Raw genomic sequence first — 23,904 nt, forward strand, 5'->3', positions numbered from 1 at the left:
CTTGGGCCCCTTGGCCAGCTACATCTGGTTCAAATGGCAACTGTTTAATATCAATCTATTCTAAAATGAGTCTGTGGTTAAGACTATAGCTATGATTGAGCCAAAACAGAGAGGTTTTCTTTTTTCGTATTTCATTGTGAAACACATTTACTTCAGTAGTTCTCCTCCCATGATACAACTTCTACTCATCTGCCAGTTATTCTTGCCCGTCTCCATTCCCTGCCCAAATTAGCCATGGTCCCCCTTGACGCTCGTTTTCTCTGGTTCTTGGAGGCAGAGGAAGACGATGTAACTGGAGCCATGTCATTTCCCAGCATGCAACCAGCCCTGCCCTATCTTTAATTAAGTCCTACTGTCCTCACAGTCTGTGTCACCCACTGTGCCACTGATGTGTGCGCGCGTGTTTATGTGTATAACTCTGTGAGTGCAACTATGAGAGGTGTTGCACAGCTCATTTCCTGCCCCTGATTTACGAACTAAAAGGGTGTCATTGTGGCAGCACAACCCGGACCAAATGAATCCATTTTCTGCGGTCACGTAAACATTTACTTTGCATGCTCTCCTCAGTTTATACAGGACATTACTATGAAAGATATTGTAAACAAACTGCTGCGATGTCCTATACTTGCTATGTTATTTAGAACTGGGGACTCATACATTATATGACCTCAAGCCAGGAAGTGACAAGGAAAAAAACACACACAAAAACTTGGGAGATAATTCTGCCTGTGCTGTCTTGAGAGCAACGGCAGCCTACGGCACAATAATGAAAACTAGGTCTTGATAAAAGGCAAGGTAAAAGTCAAAGCCTGCTAATTTGCGACACTATAGGACACAATTAGTTCTCCAGTTAGGCTAGAAACAGCTGTCTTGCAAAGACTTTATCCAAGCAAAGGAAATCTGAGGCTCTGAAAACAGTGTGTGAACTGCATAAGGTCATGCTGTGGTTAGAGGACATTACATGCGAGTGTTGGGTTGTACTGACCGTGTACAGTGAGCGTGGCGGATGCTTCAGATTTTCCAACCATGTTCTCCACCACGCATGTATAGGAGCCTTCATCTGAAGAGGTCACTTGGCGAACAATCAAGGTATGGTCCTCTAGGATTTCAAATCTGAAGGCAGGACAGGCACACATAATCAGAAGATGAAAGAAAAAGTTGAAATAACTGTGTTTCCACGGTAGATTAATGTGCATAGAGGCCCTTTGTGCATCACCTGCCCTTAGGCAGGTCAGAATCATCTTTCCTCCAGCGGATAGTGGGAACAGGGTCTCCTTGAACTACACAGTGGAACTCCACGCTCTCCTCTGCTAACACCACCACACTGCTGGGCCGCTTCACAAAGGTTGGGCGCTCTGGAAGGCAGCACAAGCAAAAAAAGAACAAATATCATATATAATAGATATATATATGCAGTCTGAATCCCTTACCTAAAACGTACCCATTCTTAAGAGATAATATAAGATTCTAATATTTCCCTTGGATAGAAAATCTAATTTTACTTCGACATTTGATCAACAATAACTACCAATACTGTCTGCTTCAGTCACTTCAACCAATTGCTTGAAGAAAACTGAAAGGTCAACTACGCAATTATCACAGAGATAGAAAAAGTGTTATATTAAAGTGATAGTCATCTGTTCTTCTCCAAAGTTATTTTTCATGCACAACCTGTAGAGCAATATCTCACTGCATTCAGCAGGGTTATTCTCATAGCCTTGAATGGCTTTATGAGGGACTATACGGTATACACTCACCCTCAACCAAGGTCATCTAACCATGTGATACTTTATAAGAGCTCTATTCTGATGGGAAATGTTAGGGAGAATAAGTGGGGGGTGGAGAATAGTGCCTGGAAACAAGCGTTTGGGATATGACGGTGTTGGAGGCGGCTGGGGAGCTCTTGTACTATAAGGAGTGAGGGGTTATAGCGTTGGACGCAAATGTTATTATACCCCAGACCTCACACAGCAGACTGTGATAAAATAAACCACGGTGAACCGAGAGGGTGGCCAGACTAAGTGAAGCACTGCAGCACAGTGAAATGCAATCACGGAGCTGCGCGTCGTACCTAGCACGGTGAGTTCAGCAATCTCGCTCTCCCGCTCTCCCACCATGTTAGTTCCAACGCAGATGTATTTCCCCGCATCGCTCTTTCTGGTGTTGGTGATCATCAGCTTGCCACTGCGAATCTAAAAGAGCAAGCAAAACAAATACATAAATAGATGGATAAATAAATAATTAAGCACAGGTGTTTTCACGCAAGAACTTACCATCCGTAATGTGTGCTGTGTTTGTGAGCATGGCACTCTCATAATGCATATAATAATATGGCCAAAAAGTATAATAAAAATAAAGGCTTTTTATGCACTTGACGGCACAAGAGCGAGTTGTGCTGTGTAGCCTTGTGTGCATCTCTATGCGTCTCTTTATCTAAGGGATAGAATTTGCACTGCCTTTCAAGCTGCACAGAAGGTCACCCATTATGAAATTACATAATTCATATCTAGTGCTACATTAGCACAGAACCCTGGGAACAAAGACACTGCCTCTTTGTGAAGACCTTCCTCAGATGTTCGGTCGCCCCTGCTTTGCCTTTCCCAAACTTTTCACCTTGCCTGCACTAATATCTGCACGTACACACTCACACAAGCAACAAAGAGGCGGAAGATATATGCACTACATACTGTTTTCATTTTTCTCATAGCCTCTCCACCGTACGCCCCCACAGACCATAGTAGCTGTTTTTATAGTGCTTTGAGTGTGAGCTACTGTACCTATAGTCTGCAGCTTCCCAGTGGTCGAGCTGATACCAGAGGAGCAGATGTGATCCGAAGACCTTTTCCCCTGCACTCAGACAACTAAAACCTCCTCCCAGGCATCAACTCCAATTAAACTTTGAGCCCCGTTATTATGATTTAAGATTGCTTTTCACCTCGTCACACTAAGCAATGGAATCTATTCATATATGCCTGCTAGAGACACACACAGGCTCTAATAGTGCAGATCTGTTATTTCTTAACAGAGGTCAGAGGTCAAGGCTGCCTTCGGTACTGTGTCCATGAAGCAGGCAGGGGATTCAGCCTCATGCCAGACAGCACCTGGCTTGGCGAACGCTCTCCAGTCACCAGCTAACTGTTGGAATAAATCATTAAATTGCTGCTGCAGGGATGTAACCATCAGCCTTTTATATATTAGTCAGCCTCCTCCAGGCTAACCTTCCACCGCTAACAGCTCCTTCTGTGCACTGAAAAAAAAGACAAATAAGTGTGGCCTAACTATGGCTGACATTCCAAATCGGTTGCAAATGATGTGGTTTTAAGAAGAAGATCTAACAAACTGGTGTGACTGGCGGTTGCATGTATTTTTAATACGCAACGCCAACCGCTAGTAATCACAAGGAGCGAGTGGGGAACTGGCATTGCAGATTCAGCCGTTCCTGTCAGTATTCAGAGGATTAGGTTTGAACTCGCAGTCAAGGTGATGCAAAATGTTCTATATACGACTAAAAATATAACTGCACAATTGCATACACTAACAAAGGTGTTTATGGGTATTGAGTAAGCCACGAATGATATCATTGTTAGAATCCGAAAAAAGACAGGCTGCATCTTTTTGGCAGACAATGACAGTTTTGTCTTGGACCAAAACAAACACATATTAAAATTTAAATACACAAATGTAGCTTTTTTCCACAATATAGTTTTGCGTTGCTTTTTTGCACATGGAAGATTTGAGAATTACGTGAAATTATTAATGCCGGTTCACATGGTATAGCTGCAAATGTAAATTACGGAACCTATGACATGCACACAATAATAAAGGATTATTTTCCAATTACTTGAATGTCAGTGGATAGATTCATTATTGGCTCATAATCTTAGTTTTCCCATTTCATAAAGTAAGCACTAATATTTTCAGTAAATGCATATCCATATTAAAATCAGGTGACTGAGATCACCCAGCTGAGCCGTGGATAAAGCGATTTGTGTCTTAGGGCACTTGGGGTGCTAAGTCTATGTAATAATCGGCCCTTGAAGAATCAATATCAAATTTTGTGGCGATGTAATGACGCCAGTAATGTATTCCTCAAGGACTGCAAAGATGATCCTGCTCTAACCAGTGCCATTGACCAACGCTGCGCTTCTGCTCTGCAACTTTTTTGCTGTTTACTGTAAATACTGCTGCACTAGTAACTTTAGCAGCTGATTAAAGAGCAGACCAAGAGCTTTTTTGTTTCCTGGACTGACCGCTCCTCGTTTTTAGCAGCAGTTCCATTGCTAAGAAACCCAAATGTGGTTTGTCTATCCTCCATCTCGGACACTGAAACCTCAGCTTTCGTTTCTGCTCTGTTTCAGCCTGTTCCCTTTCGTCTCCTCAGATGCCCTGAAGGCACGCACACTCTGAAACTGCTTATAGTGTGATTTACATGTATTTTTCTGTATAAAGGCACTCTTCTTTTTAAATTAAAACCCATAAATTCCTGTGTGTGAGAGCTTCTCTAAAATCGTCTTTAAGAATTAACTCATAACTTTATCTACATATGAGTATTAATAAATGATGGTCCGGGCCACAGGGGAAACACTCAAAAGAATGCGAAGTAACCATGAATCACTTGTGGTGGACGCCTTTGGTCTTAGTACAGTAAGTGATGTCTCTGAGTGAACTCTCATGGCAAAGACATATTTCCATATAGAAAAGATGATTAGGGAGGACAAAGACAAGCACGCAGGAAGTACAAAGCAAAAAGCAGCCTTTGTATTTCCCTCAGAGGAGCCTCCCCCCCGGCTCTGATCCATGCCTCTCCTTAAATCAGAGATAGCTGCTCTGTCCATCACAGCCCCCCAGAGAGACTCTACCTGTCACTCCATACCAACGTGAGCTTTGAATCTGCTCTTGTGTGTCCCTGGGAGCATGCACAGATATTCAAATAAACAAATCAACACGTACACACACACACACACACACACACACACACACACACACACACACACACACACACACACACACACACACACACACACACACACAGTCATCTGAGTTGCTGAAACCTGGCTCTGTTCTTGAGTTAAAGGGATGAGAGGCCTTTTCTTGCTGGCCTGAACCGTCACATGCTTCTGCGTCTGGAAGCAGTTCAGTGTGTACAAAAACATGAAAAGAAAAATCACTGCTGTGTACCGTATGCCACATGACAACTTAATATATAATATTGATAGCATGCTGTAGCTCATATGGTGACACTTACTAGTGTCTGCTTATTGTTTTTCTGTTTATTGTGTATTGTTGCTATCAGACATATAATCATGTATTGTCTTTGTTTTTCTGGTGCACTGTCTTATGGTTGGCATTTTTCTGTGCCTTCCTGGCATTTTCAGCTCTAGGTCAGATCTCGGAGAGGACAGACGATGCTATTATTTAGTGCTCTCATAACCACGAGGGAATTTGTCATCCAAACTCTACAAGCTTGCTTTTCCGCGCTTCAAAAGTTCTGAAGTGAGAGCTAATTGGTTACACTAAGTCAAACTAAAGCAAAGATTTACACCAAACAGCTTGTGCGGCTCAAAGTGTTGAGAAGTCATATGATTAAACTTACAAAAGCGCCTGTTTTGTATTAGTGCTAATTTTTGTGTGAACTGTTCCTTAAAAGGCAAATGTATGCGTTCACGGTAAAGTCTCTTACTGTGATGCGTTCATCTCTGTCATCTAAGTTGGTGCCGTCTTTCCTCCAGGAGATAGTGGGTTCAGGGTGCCCACGGGGCGGCTGGCACTCCAGCACTGCGGGCTCACCCACTGCCACCATAACGTCCACTGGGTTCTGTCTGAAGTCATCGCGTAAAACTGGAAAACACACAGCAGAGCAGAACAGTCAATAGAGAGAAATGCAATGACGTTGACGGTGATAAATCACAGCATTTGTTGATGTTGTTGGTGCCTTTAGGTGGGGCTGTAGGATCTCAGTGACTGATGTGGTATTCACAGCTTTCACAAATGGGAAGTTTAAAGCTTCGGAGTTCAGACGTGACGCACTGCGGTGTTTTTTAAATGTCAGAGCCCAAGAAATTTGCTTTTTATTCCTTTTTTTCCCCCTGTTGTTTAACCTGTTCTTGTTCCTACCCTGACTATGAAATACACAAAATGCTTAATTATCAACACTTATGTTCAGAGCCAAGATCAGTTCTATTGTCAGTCACCTAGCAACAGTGTTTTCTAGACTTGCGTACTTGACTTCCAATGGCGAAAAATACAACCTTACAATTGAAGAGCACATCATAAAGGACTTCTGCTCGCTCTCGCCCAAACATACCTTCATTATGATGAGCTATTAATCATTCTATCATACACAAATATGATATATTCATGTAACTCAACACTATAATACAACTGACAAAATCTGACAGGATCCGTCATGTGGTTACTCCCGTATTCAAACTGAGGACACAGTCTAGGTCTATTGAGACAAGGTGCTGAGATAGCTGGTTTTCTTAATGGACAGTAAGACAAGAAGATAGACTGCCACAAAGCAATGCAGAAAGGTGAGCTCCAGACGGCTCCACGAGCAGACAGCGGAAAAGCTACCACAGCAATTAATCATCTCTCCACAACGAGTAGGCCGAGCACAGAAAAAAAGAAGTCGCCGGCCAGAGGCTGAACCGGAGACAAAGCAAACTCGAACCCGCTCCAAGAAGCCCAACAGAAGTGTGTGATTTCTGGTGTCTACAGGCTGCGTCTTCCTGTCTCCCCCCATAGACTGTAAATAAAGGTCTCCACTGTGCAGCCTCAAGCTCTAAACAGCATGAGGAGAACATTTCTGATGAGTGGCAAGAGATTCTAAACATCAAGTGCATCAAAAACATAAACCGGAATACTGTCAGAGCTCTAAACTGCACTATGGGACTATCATTTCTAAGATTACAGCCAGAAAGAAAGTGGAAAACAGCTTGGTACATCATAAATGAAAACAACCGTTTGTTTTATATTACTGAGCGAATTTCTGCTCCTGAGGAGGTGAACAACATGTGCTAATGTAGACGCCTGTGCATGAGTGACTGCTGTTAAGCATTCCCAGTCTTAAATTACTAGGGGGGGGCTTAGAACCTGAACAAGCCAAGGGAGCTGAGCCAACATAGAGAGAGCAGAGCAACAGATCTCAGTAGAGCTGAGTTGGGGTGAAAAGACAGGAAACAATGAGGAAAAGGCATAATCATTCCCAGATGGCGGCAACTCATTCACCTCTGGCTACGGATTTGTACATAACACTGGACAAGCGGGCCTGAGACGCCTGATGAGCACGGTGGATATGGGAGAACAAATTGGGATGACCTCCTAATTGGATGTTTTTTGGCCCCGGCACTTTCTTTGAGCTCCACACTGCTGCTCTGCCCCCGTGATCCACTGAGCAGGGTTTGCGACTGGCTGACTGTAGTTGACTGAGTGCTGATGGGAAACAGCTGTCTGACGACCCCCCCCCTCCCCAACACCGCCAACACCACCGTGTCACATGATAAAAGGCATTCCTCGTGGGACACAAAAACATGGCTGAGGTTACTTCAGACAGGAAGAAAGTGAGACCATCACAACTGCGCATACAGTGCGTGTGCGTGCGTGTGTGTGTGTGTGCGTGCATGTTGATTGATTGACTGATAGTATCTTATAATTCCAATAGCAATCGGGTTACACATCTGTTTTTACTATCGTGTGAGGTCCTAATGTCTCCACAGGTTCGGAAAGCCCAGACTATTTCCTCAGATCCCTTTGTTAAAGATTTCTTTTTGGTGATAGCTTTGGAGTTAGTGCAAGAAATAAGGCAAGGGGAGATAAGGGTTAAAAGCAGAGGAAGCTTATGAAGTTTAGTGAGGAATGCTCTCATAAGTGTGCATGTTTTTGTGTGTATGTGAACACGGAGAAGTTGGCACGTTTTTGCATCTGATGCTATTGTGCCCAGTAAGCACACAAATAATCTGGAACATGTGTTTGTAACACTGGCTGTTTATATTCTCTGAGGGGAAAATGTATCTGCTTATTACGTTGTAATACGAAATTATGCATGCCCAAGTAAAGACCATGCAAGCGTACACAAACATAAGAACTCCGATTCTCAAATTCTAAGCTATGCTAAAGGCGGTCCTTGACGGGCTTGAATGCATTTTCTTGTCATCTATTAGCTCCACACAATTCATATAATTTCCGCTTATCTGTAAACATATCCTGACAAGCTACTCCCCAGGAGTGATGTTGCTGACACTGCTGTCTGACCCCGAGTCAGTGACGTTTGCAAAACCAGGCTCCATAGACAGGGAGAATGAGGAAAAAAAAAATTGCTGGATTATACTCTTAAATGTTGTACATTGATTAATAAAATGTGGACCTGCAACGACTGCCTTGATTTCAGGGATGTTTGAAGAATTATGCAGGGGACAATCACGACAAATTAAACCCTCTTTGTTAGCCCTGCTCTAAAAACTCAGCCATAATTCTTTCACAGCACGCTTTGATTGCAGAATCATTAATATTTCTCCCGTAACTCTCTGTCAACTTCAACATCTGAATGTTTTACTTTACTTTCATCTTGTTTTCCCTTGGCCTCTTTCTCTCTTGCATCTGTATTTTCATGCTTTAAGGCCAGTTGTGTTTCTCTTGTTATTCTCAAATTATACTTGTTTATTTTACAAGTTGCACACGCATGAATTTCACAGGTTTTCAGCGCCATTCGTAGCATGTGTGCATTGGTTTTCCAACAGTGAAACCCACCTCTACAGCTTTTGAAGCCAACACAGCTTGCCTGTTTAGCTGGAGCTTTGCACCTCTCGCTGTCTTGTTTTCTCCCTCCATCTGATCCCTCCAGATGAGAATCTCATAGCCCACTTCAAAGCATCAGCCCTTGGCCTCACTACCCTGGATCTGACAGTGTCTGACTTGTTGTTAGTCCTCTGGAGCCTGAGCCAGAGCTTGAAAGGCCCACTGCAGCCGAGCTCCAATAATCCTCTCTGCAGAGTCCAACTGGACCAAAAGGGAACACAATCTAACCCCACAGACAGGGGTGGTGGTGGGATGGGGCACACACAGTAACTTTATCACACTACATCACTGCATGAGACAGCCAGAGGCACTTTTTGTCACCGCAGTCAAAACTAACCCTCTCTTGTTACTCCATTTTGTATTCAAGTGCTTTTACATACTGCAGGTCCAGCTGTACAGCTATTATGGTACAGCAATCATTTGCATGTTCCTAAGTTAACAACAACATGACTGGAAGAAACTGATGGTATAATATCAGTTATAGCTAAGATTTGCCCAAAGCAGGGCAGCAGCTGTGCGTGCTTCTTGCGTCCAACTCATATCATAGTGGAGAAATAACAATTAGCAATCAGCTTATCAAAATGTCCATTTAGAGCCAGCTGACAGATTTGAGGTTTTTAGAAAGAAGAAGTAGTAGAACACTTTGGTATTTCCACATCATTACTTTGATGTGTTTTATATAGTCGTGCGTTTTTACAGTTGATCAGTACCTTCATATAACATCAAGCGGCACACAAACAAAAGCAGGGAAACGGGCCATGGAATCTAAATCACTGTTGGCTTGAAGAAATACAATCAGCAGGGTCTAAGATTAATAAGCATAATTAGCTGCCAACTGTATAATAAATACAGTTTTCTTTTTGAGAGAATTAAAGGGAGCAACCCTGTCTTTTTAATAGTAGATTCAGAATCAATGGAACAGTCATCGATTGCCAAAATGTATTCTCTCTTGTCAGAAAAGGTTTTATTTGCTTTTGTTTGTTTGGCATTTTGAGAAAGAGGATTATATACATTCTTGCTCAAGATGAGAAAATTGATACTACTAATTGGTTCTGTCCAAAGGGGAAAATCCACCAAGCAGCACCTCTAAATCTCAGTAATGAATGCATTATGTCTTGTTTGTTTAATCTGTGCAAAAACCCAATGTGTAAAAATTGCACACTGTGGTTTTAAGGGGGGTTATGTGCTGGACTATTTCTTGGACGGGAGCAGTGATTTTTTTTCCCCTCTTTGCTCTGCTGGTTGCCTGGCAACCTCATGGTGATGACAAGACTCTGGGGATTCGCAAAATGTTGAACTGTTCCTTTACCCAAAATAGAATCCTACTAAGCCAGAATATATTGTTAAAAAATACAGTAATGATCGCATGTTACCAGAGGCTGCGAGCCAAAACAGCCAAAAGCTCACCAGTCAAATCAGCTAAACAAAGAACAACTTGAAAAGCAAATTAAGCAACTCTTTGGTCTTTATTCAATGTATCGCTTTAACATTAAAACGTGAATGTCATTGATTAAATGCCATTTAACAGACATGCTATTTGAGAGTTAGTTGAAAGTATTCACTGGATACCAAAATAACCATAATCCATTGGAACTCCATACATTATTAATGAATACATGAATGATTTAATAAGCTACTTATTTAAGTATCATATACACACTGGCCTCCTCTAAATGGTTTCATAGTAAGCGGAGAAAAATCAAAAGTTAAATGAAATGTTGTTGTCTCTAAAAATGACGGTCCATACTCTAAAGTATGTTTTCATATATTTCATCAGACCATGTCAGTGATATGTAAATACTGAAATGGAAAAAAAGAGGCAGATGCTGGGATTATGGTTCCCTCTCAGTCCTCTGGCACTCCATGGACTGAGACCGCACTAAAACACATTATTCCATGAGTAAGGAGTAATAAGTAAAAATAAGTACTGGCATCTATTACACTGTCCTGAAGTCTTAATGTTTCCCAGTGCTTCAAAACATTCATTTCAACTCAAATACTAACCAGCCTTCTTTGACTGAGATATCCCACAGCACTGGCTTGAAAATATATAAATATAATAAATACCCAAAGCTAACCTTAAAATACAGTAATCATCCAACCCTGGCATATATGAAATCCTTGACTTTTCTCACAATCTATCCCCTGACCTCTCCCTACCCCCTACCTCTCTGCGTCTATCCATCTCCCCCTTTCTCCTCCTCTTCTTCTCCTCCTTGCCCTTACAGAGCTGCAGTCTGGAGAGACAGAAAGCTGCAGGAGAAACAGCCGCACAGAAAAAAAACCAATATGTGCAGTTCATGTACTGTATAGCTGGTCAAACAGATCGAAAAAGACACACACACACACACACATACACTCACGCAGGAGGTCCAGTGGGCCCTGTACCCCCTTTGCAAGCACATACCAAAGCCAATAACATAATATGAGCTGCAACCAAGCAAAACCAATAAAAACTGAAGGTCCTGCACATACAAATTAGGATACATGCATTAGCTTTGTCTCATAACTATGCCACATGAGATTTGTGAGAATACACACTAGCAACCAGTAGACAACGCACACTTCTTATAAGGGAAACAAAAATTCCTTGTCTGTCCTCCCCAAGCTCCCTTATTTGAATTTCATTTTCTGCAAAGAAATCATTACCCACAAAAGTCCCAGGGCAACCAGATTTTTTTTGCATACAGAGCCATAAATCTATCTTATGTTTGGCGAGCCAATTAACTCAACATAAAGGCTCACTTACTGGGGAAAGCTCCCAGTTATGTCTGCTGGGCCACATCTTAACACTTTAAAGTTTTTCTTTTCCTTTGCGCGCTCTCTCTCTCTCTCTCTCTCTCTCTCTCTTACTCTCAAAGACCCCCCCTGTGTATAGCTCTGTCAGGCCATGGCTTTAGCTTCAGACACATCTTTATATGACATGTGTTTATAATGTTAACCCAGAGTTGACCTGTGCTATTTGGATTTGTATCAGACATTTAGTTACTTCTATTTGGTAAATATCATGACTTTTATTTGACTCTATCTTGTGTCACTGCTCCTTTCTTCTCTTCTTCAAGACTTACACACATCAGCAGATAGACAAAAAATAACCCTGCAACACATTCGTTCACAGTAAAAACTGAACATATACATTTACCCCCACCACTCTTAGTACTATACTCATGTTCAAACTGGAATAAAGATAATGTTCCTTGTTGTTATGGTTTTGTTTCTTAGCTTTGTTTTGTTTTCCGCAAATGAATTCCAACAAACAGTCCAGTTTTGGCCTCTGAAAGTCTGACAGAAATGATGGTACATGTGCAGTGGACATACACACAACCTATTAAGAGGCACCACATCCTGACAGGGGTTTTATGTTCACCACGATGCCGTGTGAGTGTGGGTGTAAGCATGGATGCACCGGTTCATCAGTTCTTGGATGTTCTGACACTCTAATCCTGTTGATGTACGTGCAGGACACATCACTCGTGAGAGGAAGACATTAAAACCAGCTAAAAGGATTGTGTAACCTCCATTTTAATCTCCACCACTCATCTGCCCCTCGGTAAGAAGGAAGGGGAAGGAGAAAAGGCATCGCTGAGAATAAGGAGAGCGCAGATACGGAGAGACAGACGGACATGAAGCAGATTAGGAGAATTAGAGAAGAGGCAGAAGAGCTGGGTGAAAAAAGCTCTAATAGGGTTAGGAAAATTGTTCACCCGATCAAACCGAAACCAAAGATGAGTTCTGCAAAGCTCAGAAATCCATTCAGAATCTCTGTGTATACCATTATTTCATGATAACTAACAAATGAACCATTTTACACTGTCCATAACCATCAGCTATGCCTAAGTAGGAAAAGTTAACATTAGCATAGTACATACACCTTTATGCTGGAGGCACAACCTCACTCGCTTCTTACACCTTCTATGGGAGTTTTATGTGTAACCCTGTTGCTACAGAATACCAAGTAATACTTGGGTTATTGTATCTCAATTATATCCCTTATATCCATTACTTCACATTTCTGCAACAGTCACAGGCTTCCATGCAACATGGGCAATTACTACATTTGACCTGTATGACACTGGAGTGTGGGGGTAAACCTGCAGTGGTTCTACAGTGGCTCTAAATTTGGTATCCTCCACTGAAATTGAATTACATTGCAATAAAAGGAGAAATAAATTAACACTAGTCGCTCTGAATATTATTTGTGTAATATCGTTTCTTCTGGCATGAATAGAGCAAACACAATCACTAAAATCACCCGACATTTAATCACTTTAAAGCAGATTTTTAAATTAATTTATTGAAGGCTTCACTATTTCATTAAATCAAGCTTTTATTAAGAAAAGATGAATAAAGTAAATCAGACTGAAGATGGCAGCCTGGTCCATTTAATCAGTGCAAATGCTTCCAGGAACCTGTCTCCTTCCTCAGGACGTGCATGTGGAAGGACACAGTACTCTGAAATGTGCTAATTAGGTGCCAACCTTTGTATTGTCTAGGCAGTCTTGTATTTGCAATAACCGAGCACTCCCTCAGTGTTTGCGATGATGCTAGCCTTGTATTAAGGAATCTTTGTGAAGTTTAAGTAAAATGTTTCCATGAACGGGTGGTGGCTGCTCCTGCCACCTTATTTTGTAAGCAGCCTACAATTTGCCAGTGAGACCATGAGCCCTTTAACCCATTGCCATACAACCACCTCAAGTAAACAGTGTCAGCCCCACAGTGTGTTGCAAACTTAAGTCATTCAGGATGTCCTTTACTTTAAGCACCTGCCTCAAGCTTGAGAAAAGTGTGATTGTGAAATGACCTCAACATCCGATCCAGTCACACAGAAACTTATCCTTTAATTATTCCGAACTAAACTGGAATTCCTTCTGGTGTGACTGATAATAAGAGGTGAGAGTGCAAACAACTGAGAATGCTGGGTGGATGGCACTAATGAGCGGCAGGCAAGGGGACGCAGACAGGTGTATGACAGGGTGTTGGCAGCAGCAGGTTGAAATGGCAATAGAGCACATGCAATACCTGGGGATTGTTGAGCTCAAAGCACAATGACCTACATACTGAGATCTCTACTAACAATACTTCCCCATAGGGACCTGACCTTCTGCAAAGGGGTGGCTGACAATCTGGTCCTGTGGCACACAAGCATTGCATTATTACTTTTAAGGCCTGTCCCAGGTGTGAAGCGATTCACCGACTCAATTGAGACAAACGAAGACAGAAACCGGTTTGTGATTCACATCAGATGAAAACTCACAAAAAAGAGGCTATTTGCAGTGTTAATTGTGACATCATTAGCAGACACCTGAATCATTTAGATAGCAGGAAGTGTGCACCAATGAGCACGAGAATGGCACAAAACCAAATCAAGTCCTCTTCTTCTGAATAATGGAGGGAGCCGGCGGCGGTAGAAACGTGGCCCTTTTCTCTCCGGGGCAAGAGTCCCCTACATGAAAGCAGAGAAACGCCACACACACACACCACCCTTTAACCCTCTCATTAGTGTAATCCTGCATGAGAAGAGTAAATTGTCATGAATAAATCCACTTAGAAGACAGTGAATGAAAGACTTTCACTTTGAGATGCTTGCATTACCATTTCAATAAGCGCGCCATGCTGCAAAACGTTGGCAGTGTTTGACAGAGTAATTGGGAACATTAACGAGTAGATAAAATATGGTTAGTGGAGGGAAGCATGTATGTAAGTGTGTATGTAAGTGTGTATGTAAGTGTGTGTGTGTGCGTGCGTGCGTGCGTGCGTGTGTGTGTCAATTAATTTCTTGCGCTGACAAAAAACGCATTTCTAGATTTTTTTTTTCAACTAATAAGGCCAATGAATCCCGCTGAAGGAATGAGATTGGTGAGAAAGACGTTGAAAGGCTTTGTTTGACAAAACAAAAGAAGTGAAAAGCAGACAGCAGTCAGACCTTGAGACTGTATTCCAGTAGACTGGCCCACAGAAACCTTTGTTTGAGCAGTATGACCTTAGAGATGGTGTTTGGAAAATCTCCTTGGGCTAGGTTGAGTTTTAAATAAGCACCTTCTATGAACTGTACACAAAAAAAGCCAAGAGGGGCAAACTTCAGGGTATGTGCAATTACACACTGCAGACAGAGCATAAATCTGAAGCTTAGTGGGCTACTCTTTGTTTAAATGAGTATCTACCCTAATTCCTACCTGGCCTTTGTTTGTGAAAGAAGACAAAGTGGGTAGAGATAGAAATAATAAAGAAGCTAAACCCAGGAGATATGCTCCAAGGGAGGAGTGCACCCGGGTCACAAAGAGAGGCGATGGGGAAGAAGAGGAGGAGGATGAGGAAGAGCCGTTAGCGGGGAGGGTGATGTATTGTAACAAAGAGAAAAGTGAGCCAGACAAAGACATACAAGCATGGGTAGGAGTAGTGATGCAGACACAAAGAAACAAAGAGCTACAGTGAATGCGATGCTGAATGAGACGAGCCAACAGTCGCTGCACTGTAGTGTTTTTTGCTTTATGGTGAGACGGGTGCCAAAATAGGCAAAGTTAACAAACACACACATGCACGCAGATGACACACAGTACACACACTGATAGTTACAGCTACGTTCCGCATCCTAATGTACCCTGAGGTGCCCTAGTCCTTCCCCTGTCATCAATCTGAGAGACAACTCGGGGGCCCAGGAGAAAAAGAGGCTCTGGGCAGGTACGGAACGCTCTCCAGTGTGACAGAAGGAAAAAAAAAAAGGATAATACAAGTGAGACAAGGATATTCACACAAATATGTGAGACTATGGTATTATATTCCCAACCATATTATGTGGATTGACAGGCATTCACGGTGCAGTGAGATACACAACATAGCACAACAATGCTTTTATTCAACCAGGGAAAATTACATTATGGTGGTGGGTAAAAGCTGCTGACAGTGCAGGTGCAGATAGCAGAATCACATGACTCCAAGGCGTGTGTAGAGGCTACATTTGACACAACCCCATACATTACTTCCTCACAGCTGATGGATATGTGACAAGATGTAGCGTAGAGCGGGGAAAAAGTAATGAAAGATTGGCTGGTTTAGAACCATTAAATGCATCATGTCAGGTGTTTGATACCGATAATGATGTGTGCAGGCGGGGTGAAGTAGATGTGGTAAGCACACCACCACATTGCCACTACCCCAGAGCAGATGGTATGAAACAACTGTGGTTTTCAAACATTCTGTTGTATTCTCAGCTCCCATTTATTACCCTCCAAGGAGGCTTCTATATAAAAAAAAAAAATCTGAGCTTAGTGCCAACATGTATACACCACATATCAACTTCAGATAGGGTTGAAAAATGAATTAATTGACCATACACAATCATTAATCCACAAATTCAACATATGCACTGTTTTTTATGACACAAAACTACCTATAAACAGTCATCTTTGGCACTTACAACCACTTGGAGTCATCAGTCTTCAGACTTGTGATTTAGAGAAGGAACAGGAAGAGAAATCGAGTATAACGACAAGCTTGTTTGGTTTGGACCGGACTGCACCAGGGAGGAATGAATGGAGAGAGAAATGAATGAGGGGTGAAAGATGAAACTTTAATGATCCCTCCGGGGAAATCGGGTCATTGCGGCAGCACAGAGAAGGGTATAGATAAGAGCGGAAGAAATACAGGCTGTTGTATAAGTCATTAAAACAAGATAAACATATTAGGGATAACTGAATACACTGATAATGTTCTTTAACCAATTTCGATGTAAAATGTGTCCGAATGTCAAATAAATGAAAATGTCAGATGGGAGAACGTAGGAGTAGGAGCAAATGTGCATTGTGAGATGTTTAAATGATCAAAAATTGCAGATGGCGCAAATGTTGCAGAGAAAGGGAAGAAGGCAGCGAAGACAGATTGAGCAGAGGAGGGAGGGAGATGAGGAGGATTGTGCTGAAGCAGTCCCCAGCCCCTTTAATTGGTAGGAAACAAGAGGTCTCTGAATAAACACCCGCCACAAGAGAGAGCCTGGCTCATTTTCCCCTCCTTGCTCTATCCTTCTTTCCTCCTGAGTAGTTTAACTGAAGCTAACTCAGAGTCATGCTCCCCTCAAGGCTCTTCCTCCTTCTCCTCCTCCGTGCACTTCCCTTTCACTCGTCACCGGGCCCAGCTGTCTATCCTCCATCCTGTCCTGTGTATCTGTCTGTTGCTGGGACGACAAACTAAACACCATCTCAAGATTTCCAAATATAACAACAAACTCCTCTAAGACTGGCTACGATCCCCCCATCTCTGCACCTTCCACTCTACATATCCGTCTCGCTTTTTTTCCCCTTCCCCTCTCTCACTGCTGGCCTGCAGTCCTCCCCTTATTTCTGCTTTTTGGTCTTCTCCCTAATTATCTCGCGGAGGACGAGGTAGCCCCTACCATCCCCCACACCTCTCCAGCCCAGCTACTGAAAGACCCTGATGAATAATTTCACGTTTCTCTAGCCTTCTCTTTTTCTCGTCCTCAAATTGATTATTGTACAGAAAGCACAGCTAAAAGAGCAGCCCACTGGGTAATTTGTCTTTCTGACGAGGAGAGTCCATGGATAGGTTTGGGGGAGGGAAAAGCATGGGGGCTTGAAATGAGATGCAAAGGAAGAGAGAAAAACCTGATTATACGCAAAAACTGATATTGGATGCTTTGCCAAGTCTTGTGTCTGATAGCTCATTCTGTTTGATGTTGTGGTCAGAGGCGCAATTGGGGGAGAGTGGACATTTGCATGTGAAAATGTTCCTAGAAAAGTGCGCAGAGTGGGAGAAGCACATCCCTGAGAAGCATCTGTAATTACATGAAGCACGCTGGAAAATAAAGCTAATGCGGCGCCGTGTCATCCTCTGTGTTGCTCTGCAAATCTGTATCACGATCGCCGCCGTAGCCCCGTGGCTGCAAACAGTCATCTGACAATGTTTGATTCCACATAACTAAGACAGACCGAAGGGCTGTTGGACCATGCCAGCCTCCAGGTGTTTTCAATCTCCTCGACAAAAACACTCCCATTGGTTGGCGTGCGGGGCTCCAGTGATGACAGGCGCAGAGGGTATCATTTGGGCACCGCAGGAAAGATCACTAAGTGCGTGTAGAGACACCCCGCCTTATCATTAGTGTGAGGTATTCCTTGATTAAGCATCCTGACTCACTCCTCTGCAACATTAGGTGACTCACCTGACTGGATAGCAGCAAATTATCGGGCCGAGATGAGCTCAACAGTGTGCATCACTGACAATTTTGGTTGAGGCAAGTGCACACCTGAATAGTTTTTAAAGACAGTAAACACACAGTTGTGCATTTTTTAATAGGCTCCACCATGCAGCGTTCATTCTCCACCAGCACAAAGTAAGCTGAATCAGCCCCCCACCATCTCTCCTCTCATCTTGCTTTTCCTGCATGTACAGTAGTGTACACCCTCATCACTTTTCATTCTCCCTTGTGTTTTCCTGTCTTCCGACTTCAATCTCTGCTTAGTCTCATCTCCTTTGTTTCCTCTAAGCTATCTCACCATCTCTCAAGGCTTTGCTCCTCCCCGTCGTCTTTTTCTTCTCTCCTTCTTCAAACCTGCTTCTAAAGTCTTTCAGCTATGCCAGATTTCCCTCACCGATTTTTTTTTGTAGGCCCACGCTTCCCTTCTTTTTCTCTCCCAGTCCTGTTGTGCATTCTCCACCCCCCCTCCACCCCCCCCCCCTTCCCCTCCACCCTCCAATCCCACAACCCCCAAAACCCTCCTAATGGATCCCATGTCAGCAGAATACCAGAGTAAACCACACAACTGCAGTGTGGCTTCATGTCTGTCTCTGCCTCAACGTCTCTCTCTTCTGTGTATGAAAAATGCAGGGAGAAAAATGAATAGAAAAACTGCTGGCTGAACATTACAGTAAAATGATTCTACTTATTTCATAAATCCTTGTCTTATATTTCAAATAAAATCCCCTTCAGGAGTACATTCTGTTGCAGTTTAGCCAACACATATTTGTCATTTAAAGTGATCGCTTGTGAGATGCCGCTTTTGTTTATTCCGTGATTTGATGTCTTCAATAAAAGGTCATTGCTGCTGTGTTTTTACATTTTATTGGGTGCTATATTGCTGAAGTTTGAGTTTTTGTCTGTGTAGCCATGGAGGCTATCACCAAACATGATAATTACCCAGCTTTTCTTGGTTCCAAAGAAACTGCTGTTGCTTCTGGTAAACTCAGCACTTACTGTGCATGAGAGGATTTTTCCCCATTTTGTGCCACAGCATGTATCCCTGAGGAAATTATGGGGAAATGTGCTTAATAAACCATCCTGTCTCCCAGAGATGACGTTTGGTGGATGGTACTAATTTGCAGCAGCGAATATATGTTTTGTTTGAGACACAATGCTGCATGGATTACATTTTTATCAATATAATGAGGAAATGCCTCTAATTAAGGTGCTATGGAAAGTCACAAAAAATGTTGGTGCTGAATGTATTTGCTTCAACGTTGTCCAAAAACAGCCGTTCTTGCAATGCAATAACTGCTTGTGGTGACTAAAGCCTGATTAAACTTGTTGGTTATGTTTAGGCACCTTAAAGCACTTCCACTTAAGGCTAGGGAAAGATCATTGCCTAGGGTGACATGTTGAAAAATGCAACATTAACTTGACAGAGCAAGTTTACTTTATTAACATTTAACGGAAGCCACAATCATGTCCTCACATTAACCAAAGTGTCGTTATTGCCTCAACACAACCACATACAGACCTTAGTCTGCAGTGTTGCGGGTCATTATTTTAAATGAGACATATTTTTTAATTACACAGCCATGTCAGTGTCGCCATCTGTGTTTGTGTCCCAAGTGTGACACAATAATGTTCAGTCACTCTGAAACACAAAGGGCCGTTAAGTGTATCATTTATATTCAAAATAAAGGATGCACTTAGATGAATGGTTTGTCTCCCTTTATTTTTAGAGTAGGATTTTGAATGAACCTTTTAGAGGCTGAAAAGCCCGGTATGAATGAAAGCCATTACACTTGGCCAATCAATTTTAATGTCATCAACAATGTGCTGTAGCCTTTAACTGACCTGTGGTTGATTAAAAGAAAAAAAAAACATTTTGTTGAGTACAGGGGGCGCTGACTAAAGACTTTAAATTAGAATTTCCACATCAATGAAAAATATGCGCCTTGATTCTCTGTTTCACTTTTTTTTTTGAACATGATTTCACTTTTCTTCTCTCTATGGTTTCCAAGCTACATGTAGCGCTTCATTACAGCAACAAACTCAGCCAGTGATAAGATTTTTTTTTTTTCCCCAAAAGGTGTGAGGACAAACAGCAGGAAGTCAAAAAGAGTTCCGTGTCTTTCCCTTGTTCTCTCCTTTGGTGGAGGAGTGAGCCAGAAGTACTGTTTGCGGGGGGGCTGCAACAAGCTCACAGGGACGAGCGTGATAGACGACCTGATAAGACACTGACAGGGACAAACTGTCACATCTCTGCTGGGCTCTGCACTCCACAGGTACGCTGCATCCCAGGCAAGCCCGGGCAGTGACAAATGCACTCAATTTCCATTTGTTTATCTATCTGTTGTGTGGACCACAGAACACATGCTGGCCTGCCCCCCCATAAATCTTTATCCTGTTAACACAACACCATTAAACCAACACATTAGCCCTCTCGAGCAGCACGGACTAATCAAGCATACCGTCACACAATCCGTGAGGAGCGTCAACACACTGGCTGTGAAATTACTAGGAAACAAGCATCAAGCGGACAATTATAAAATCACTGCAGACAAGTGACCTCACCCGTGCATATCTGCACACACAAGTAATGTTAAACAACATTTCCTACCGAACAGTTCTGGAGAGCAAAAAGGAAGGGATGCACTCAGAGAATAAATCTGGGGCTAAAGCCACCTCACTTATAACATGATAATAAGTTTCTGCTGTGCGGATGGATGGGGCTGGGGAGGAAGCCACTGAGAGTGATGGGGTCATGGGTGAGGGAAGGCAGACATTTATACTGTTTAGATTTGATAAGGCCTGGAAATTGCTGAGAGAGGCAACCACTTCTGGAGGAAAAAAAAACAGCCTGCCATTCTGTCTCAGAGACTCCAGCAGGGTTGGCTCAGTGAGGAGGCCTCGTATGACATGACGTCCCCTCCGCTATTAACCTGGCTGACAAAAGCTTGCCTCTTACAAAGAAGTCTACATTATCAACAGCCAATCTGACTGTCCCGTCTACAAGCACAACACTAGAATTAATATTTCTTTCTCTGCAGGCCGGCCCGCTCTCCCTCGCTCCTGCACACAAACAAACTCGTTTTACAGCCTCAATCACACCCCCTTTCTCTCTCGCTGACATTAACACACACCCACATAAACTCTCCCCGCTGGTTTTGTCATATTACCTGACAGAACACCAACAGATTTTTTTGCTCCGTGCCAAGCAGCCAGCGGTGTGAATGGTTGAGCCGCTGGATTTAATTAGTGCTGCGTCCATATGGATTAGCAAAGAGACAGGCACATGCACAACCAGAAAGTATGTCACATTCCCACCTGATCAACTCTTAACATTGCCCTTGGTGGCATGCATACACAGATGCACACATGAATACACACACCAGAGGGAAAAGAGGGGGAGTTGGGGGGGGAGACGACTCTGCAGCTTTGTAATCAGGTGATTTCTTTGCTGTAAATTTAATTGGTTTTAGCAGCAGTGCAAAGAAAACGCTAAGGTTGGCTTGCTGCACCATGTGCACAGAGACAGCTGCTCTGATGGGCAGGAGGTAGGAGGGAGCAAAGTGAACATATTGCTAAATAGATTATTTTAAAAACCAGCGAGGTTGATAAACAACATACTGTCATCCTGGCAACAGAAAGATGCAGATGGATGGAAGGACATGCAAACACTTGTACCACGCTCTGTGAATATCCACTTGGCCTCTTATTAATATCCACTGAATCCCACACAAATGACAAATTTATGAAGTCTTTTTAACTTTTACATATTTACTTGTTTTCTTTTTATTGTCTTTTACATGCAATTTTAATCAATTTCTAATGTTTCATTTCTAATGTATTTATATGTAATGCACTTTGAATTACCTTGTGTCTGAATGATGCTATGTAAATGAGCTTGCCTTATCTTATAACATGATAACTATGATTACCTCACAGCCATACTGGAACTACAATCATATTGCTACGATACCCTCCTAGTATAACGACAAGCCGAGCATGCTGCTAGCATGTATTATTAATATCAAAAACATGAGATCATATCTGGTTGGGGGAGAAAATAAGGGGGATGAAAAAAATACCATAAAATACTTATGCATTCTCCTGAGAACCTTACACTCTCTCGCAGAACCTTTTCATTCAGGTCAATATACTTTCAGGTCAGATCTGCAGCATGGAAACTACGGGATCTCCCCATATTAAATTGTCCCGCATTTTTGTGCATACCCTACTGCCACGCATGAACACATGCTTGGAATGACATGAAGTGGTGCACTGGCATTCTGGCATACCGCGGCATATCCCGTTGGGCCACGGGTTTGGTAAGCCGACGCACCATCAAAAAGTCCATAAAGTCTTTAACAAGCCATCCGGTCCTGTCCGTCTCTTTACTGGCCCTCTCTGCTAGCCTTTCATTCGGGTTGCACATGACGGCGTGGTGCGTTCAGGTTCCAGGACCTCATCCGAACACCAATGCACATCCACATAATCCAATAATTCCAACTCTGTTCCAAAACTGTTTCCTTATAACCACATATACACTCATCTTTTAAAAGGAGTGAGTATGCGGAGGACAGGACTTCTTCAACAAATCAACGAGACTCTGGGCTCTTGCTCAAATGATTTCCTCCGCTAAAGTGATCATCATGTTAAGGCCAGCCCGGGAGTCAAATCATCACTCCGTCTGGAATTAGTTTCACTGATTGATATGCTACCTGAATGGGCTGTGTCATTTCTTCATTTCTGTCCAACAATACACTCAATGCATGAGCCTAATGGAGTCAGCAATGACGCGTTACAGACTGAGAAAAGAGGTGTAATAGGGTAATGGGTTTTGGTTATTATTTACCCTCACTGAGGCTACTTAAAATGAAATCTGGTATTTCGTTTCAGCTGTATTAATAGTGAATAATACATAGCAATATATGCTACGTAATGTGATGGTGGTTAAGGCATTTTGCGCAGCTAAGCTCTGTATGAATAATAGTGTAATCCGCAGCAATTATGGATAGATAGCTTATAATTAGCTCACTGTAATCCCTCCAGCTGTCTTCCTCTTAGTGGACTCAGCACTGTCTGGATCCAAATAGGAAGAAATGAGAAAGAGGGCAGTTAGGGATAGGGATAACCTTTTCTGGGAAGACATTTCTGGCATTGTCGACTTAAATGAAATGGTGTCCTTCACAGTCAGTGGAGAGAGAGCTTCTTTTGTGTCTCCTTGGGCTCCACGGAGAAAAAAAAAAGAATGACATGTACAGGAAGAATCTGGGTCGAGTCGAGGTCAGCGTTAATTATCATTTCCGCCTCAGTCTGTGGTGTTAGCGTCTCCACCTCCCACACAACAAACCACTGAGCTCCACTCGTACTCACATGGCAGCATGTGTCCAAATTAATAGGTTTGTTGTTGCACACACTGCTTTCTTTCCATTCTGTTTGATATAAATATGTAACTGTTTGGAAGAGTTTGAATGAAAAATGGGAGGTGGACATACATTTCCAGTTGTATTGAAAAAATTTATAAGGCAAGAAACAGTGAGATTTACTGGGATTGAAACCCTTGATTAGACCCAGTAGGTGTCTGTGCTGAAGGTAGCCTATATTTAATAGCATCCATTGAGGCGTACTGACTCACATGCATGAGCTTTTAAAGTCCTGGTGTTTGTTAGATTGTTGTTCTGTTCACAAATGCAATGGGAGTGACAGGGAGGGCTATTAAACATGGCAGACTGTGTGTACTGTAAACAATGTACAGCACAGTCCCTGCTGTGTGTTCATGGGAGTGTGAAGCTTCGTGCACTTTTCCCTCCCAGAAGCAATTTGGTAGTGGAATCATCTAGCTGTGCTGTTGCTCCTCACTACACACACACACTCAGGGAGGAAGCATTAATACCCATTACAGTTGTGTG

General features: G+C 42.6%; 1 protein-coding gene across 1 annotated transcript in view; it reads right to left on the reverse strand.

Annotated features, from left to right (window-relative positions):
- Positions 1-23,904, reverse strand: part of LOC139212663 (roundabout homolog 1-like) — a 71,833-nt gene that overhangs the window by 15,286 nt on the left and 32,643 nt on the right. Inside the window, 4 exon segments of the mRNA XM_070843160.1 lie at positions 986-1,113; positions 1,217-1,355; positions 2,072-2,192; positions 5,681-5,838. Coding sequence (XP_070699261.1) covers positions 986-1,113; positions 1,217-1,355; positions 2,072-2,192; positions 5,681-5,838 — 546 coding nt within the window.

Source organism: Pempheris klunzingeri, chromosome 14, assembly GCF_042242105.1.
Source record: "Pempheris klunzingeri isolate RE-2024b chromosome 14, fPemKlu1.hap1, whole genome shotgun sequence".
Lineage (NCBI taxonomy): Eukaryota > Metazoa > Chordata > Actinopteri > Acropomatiformes > Pempheridae > Pempheris > Pempheris klunzingeri.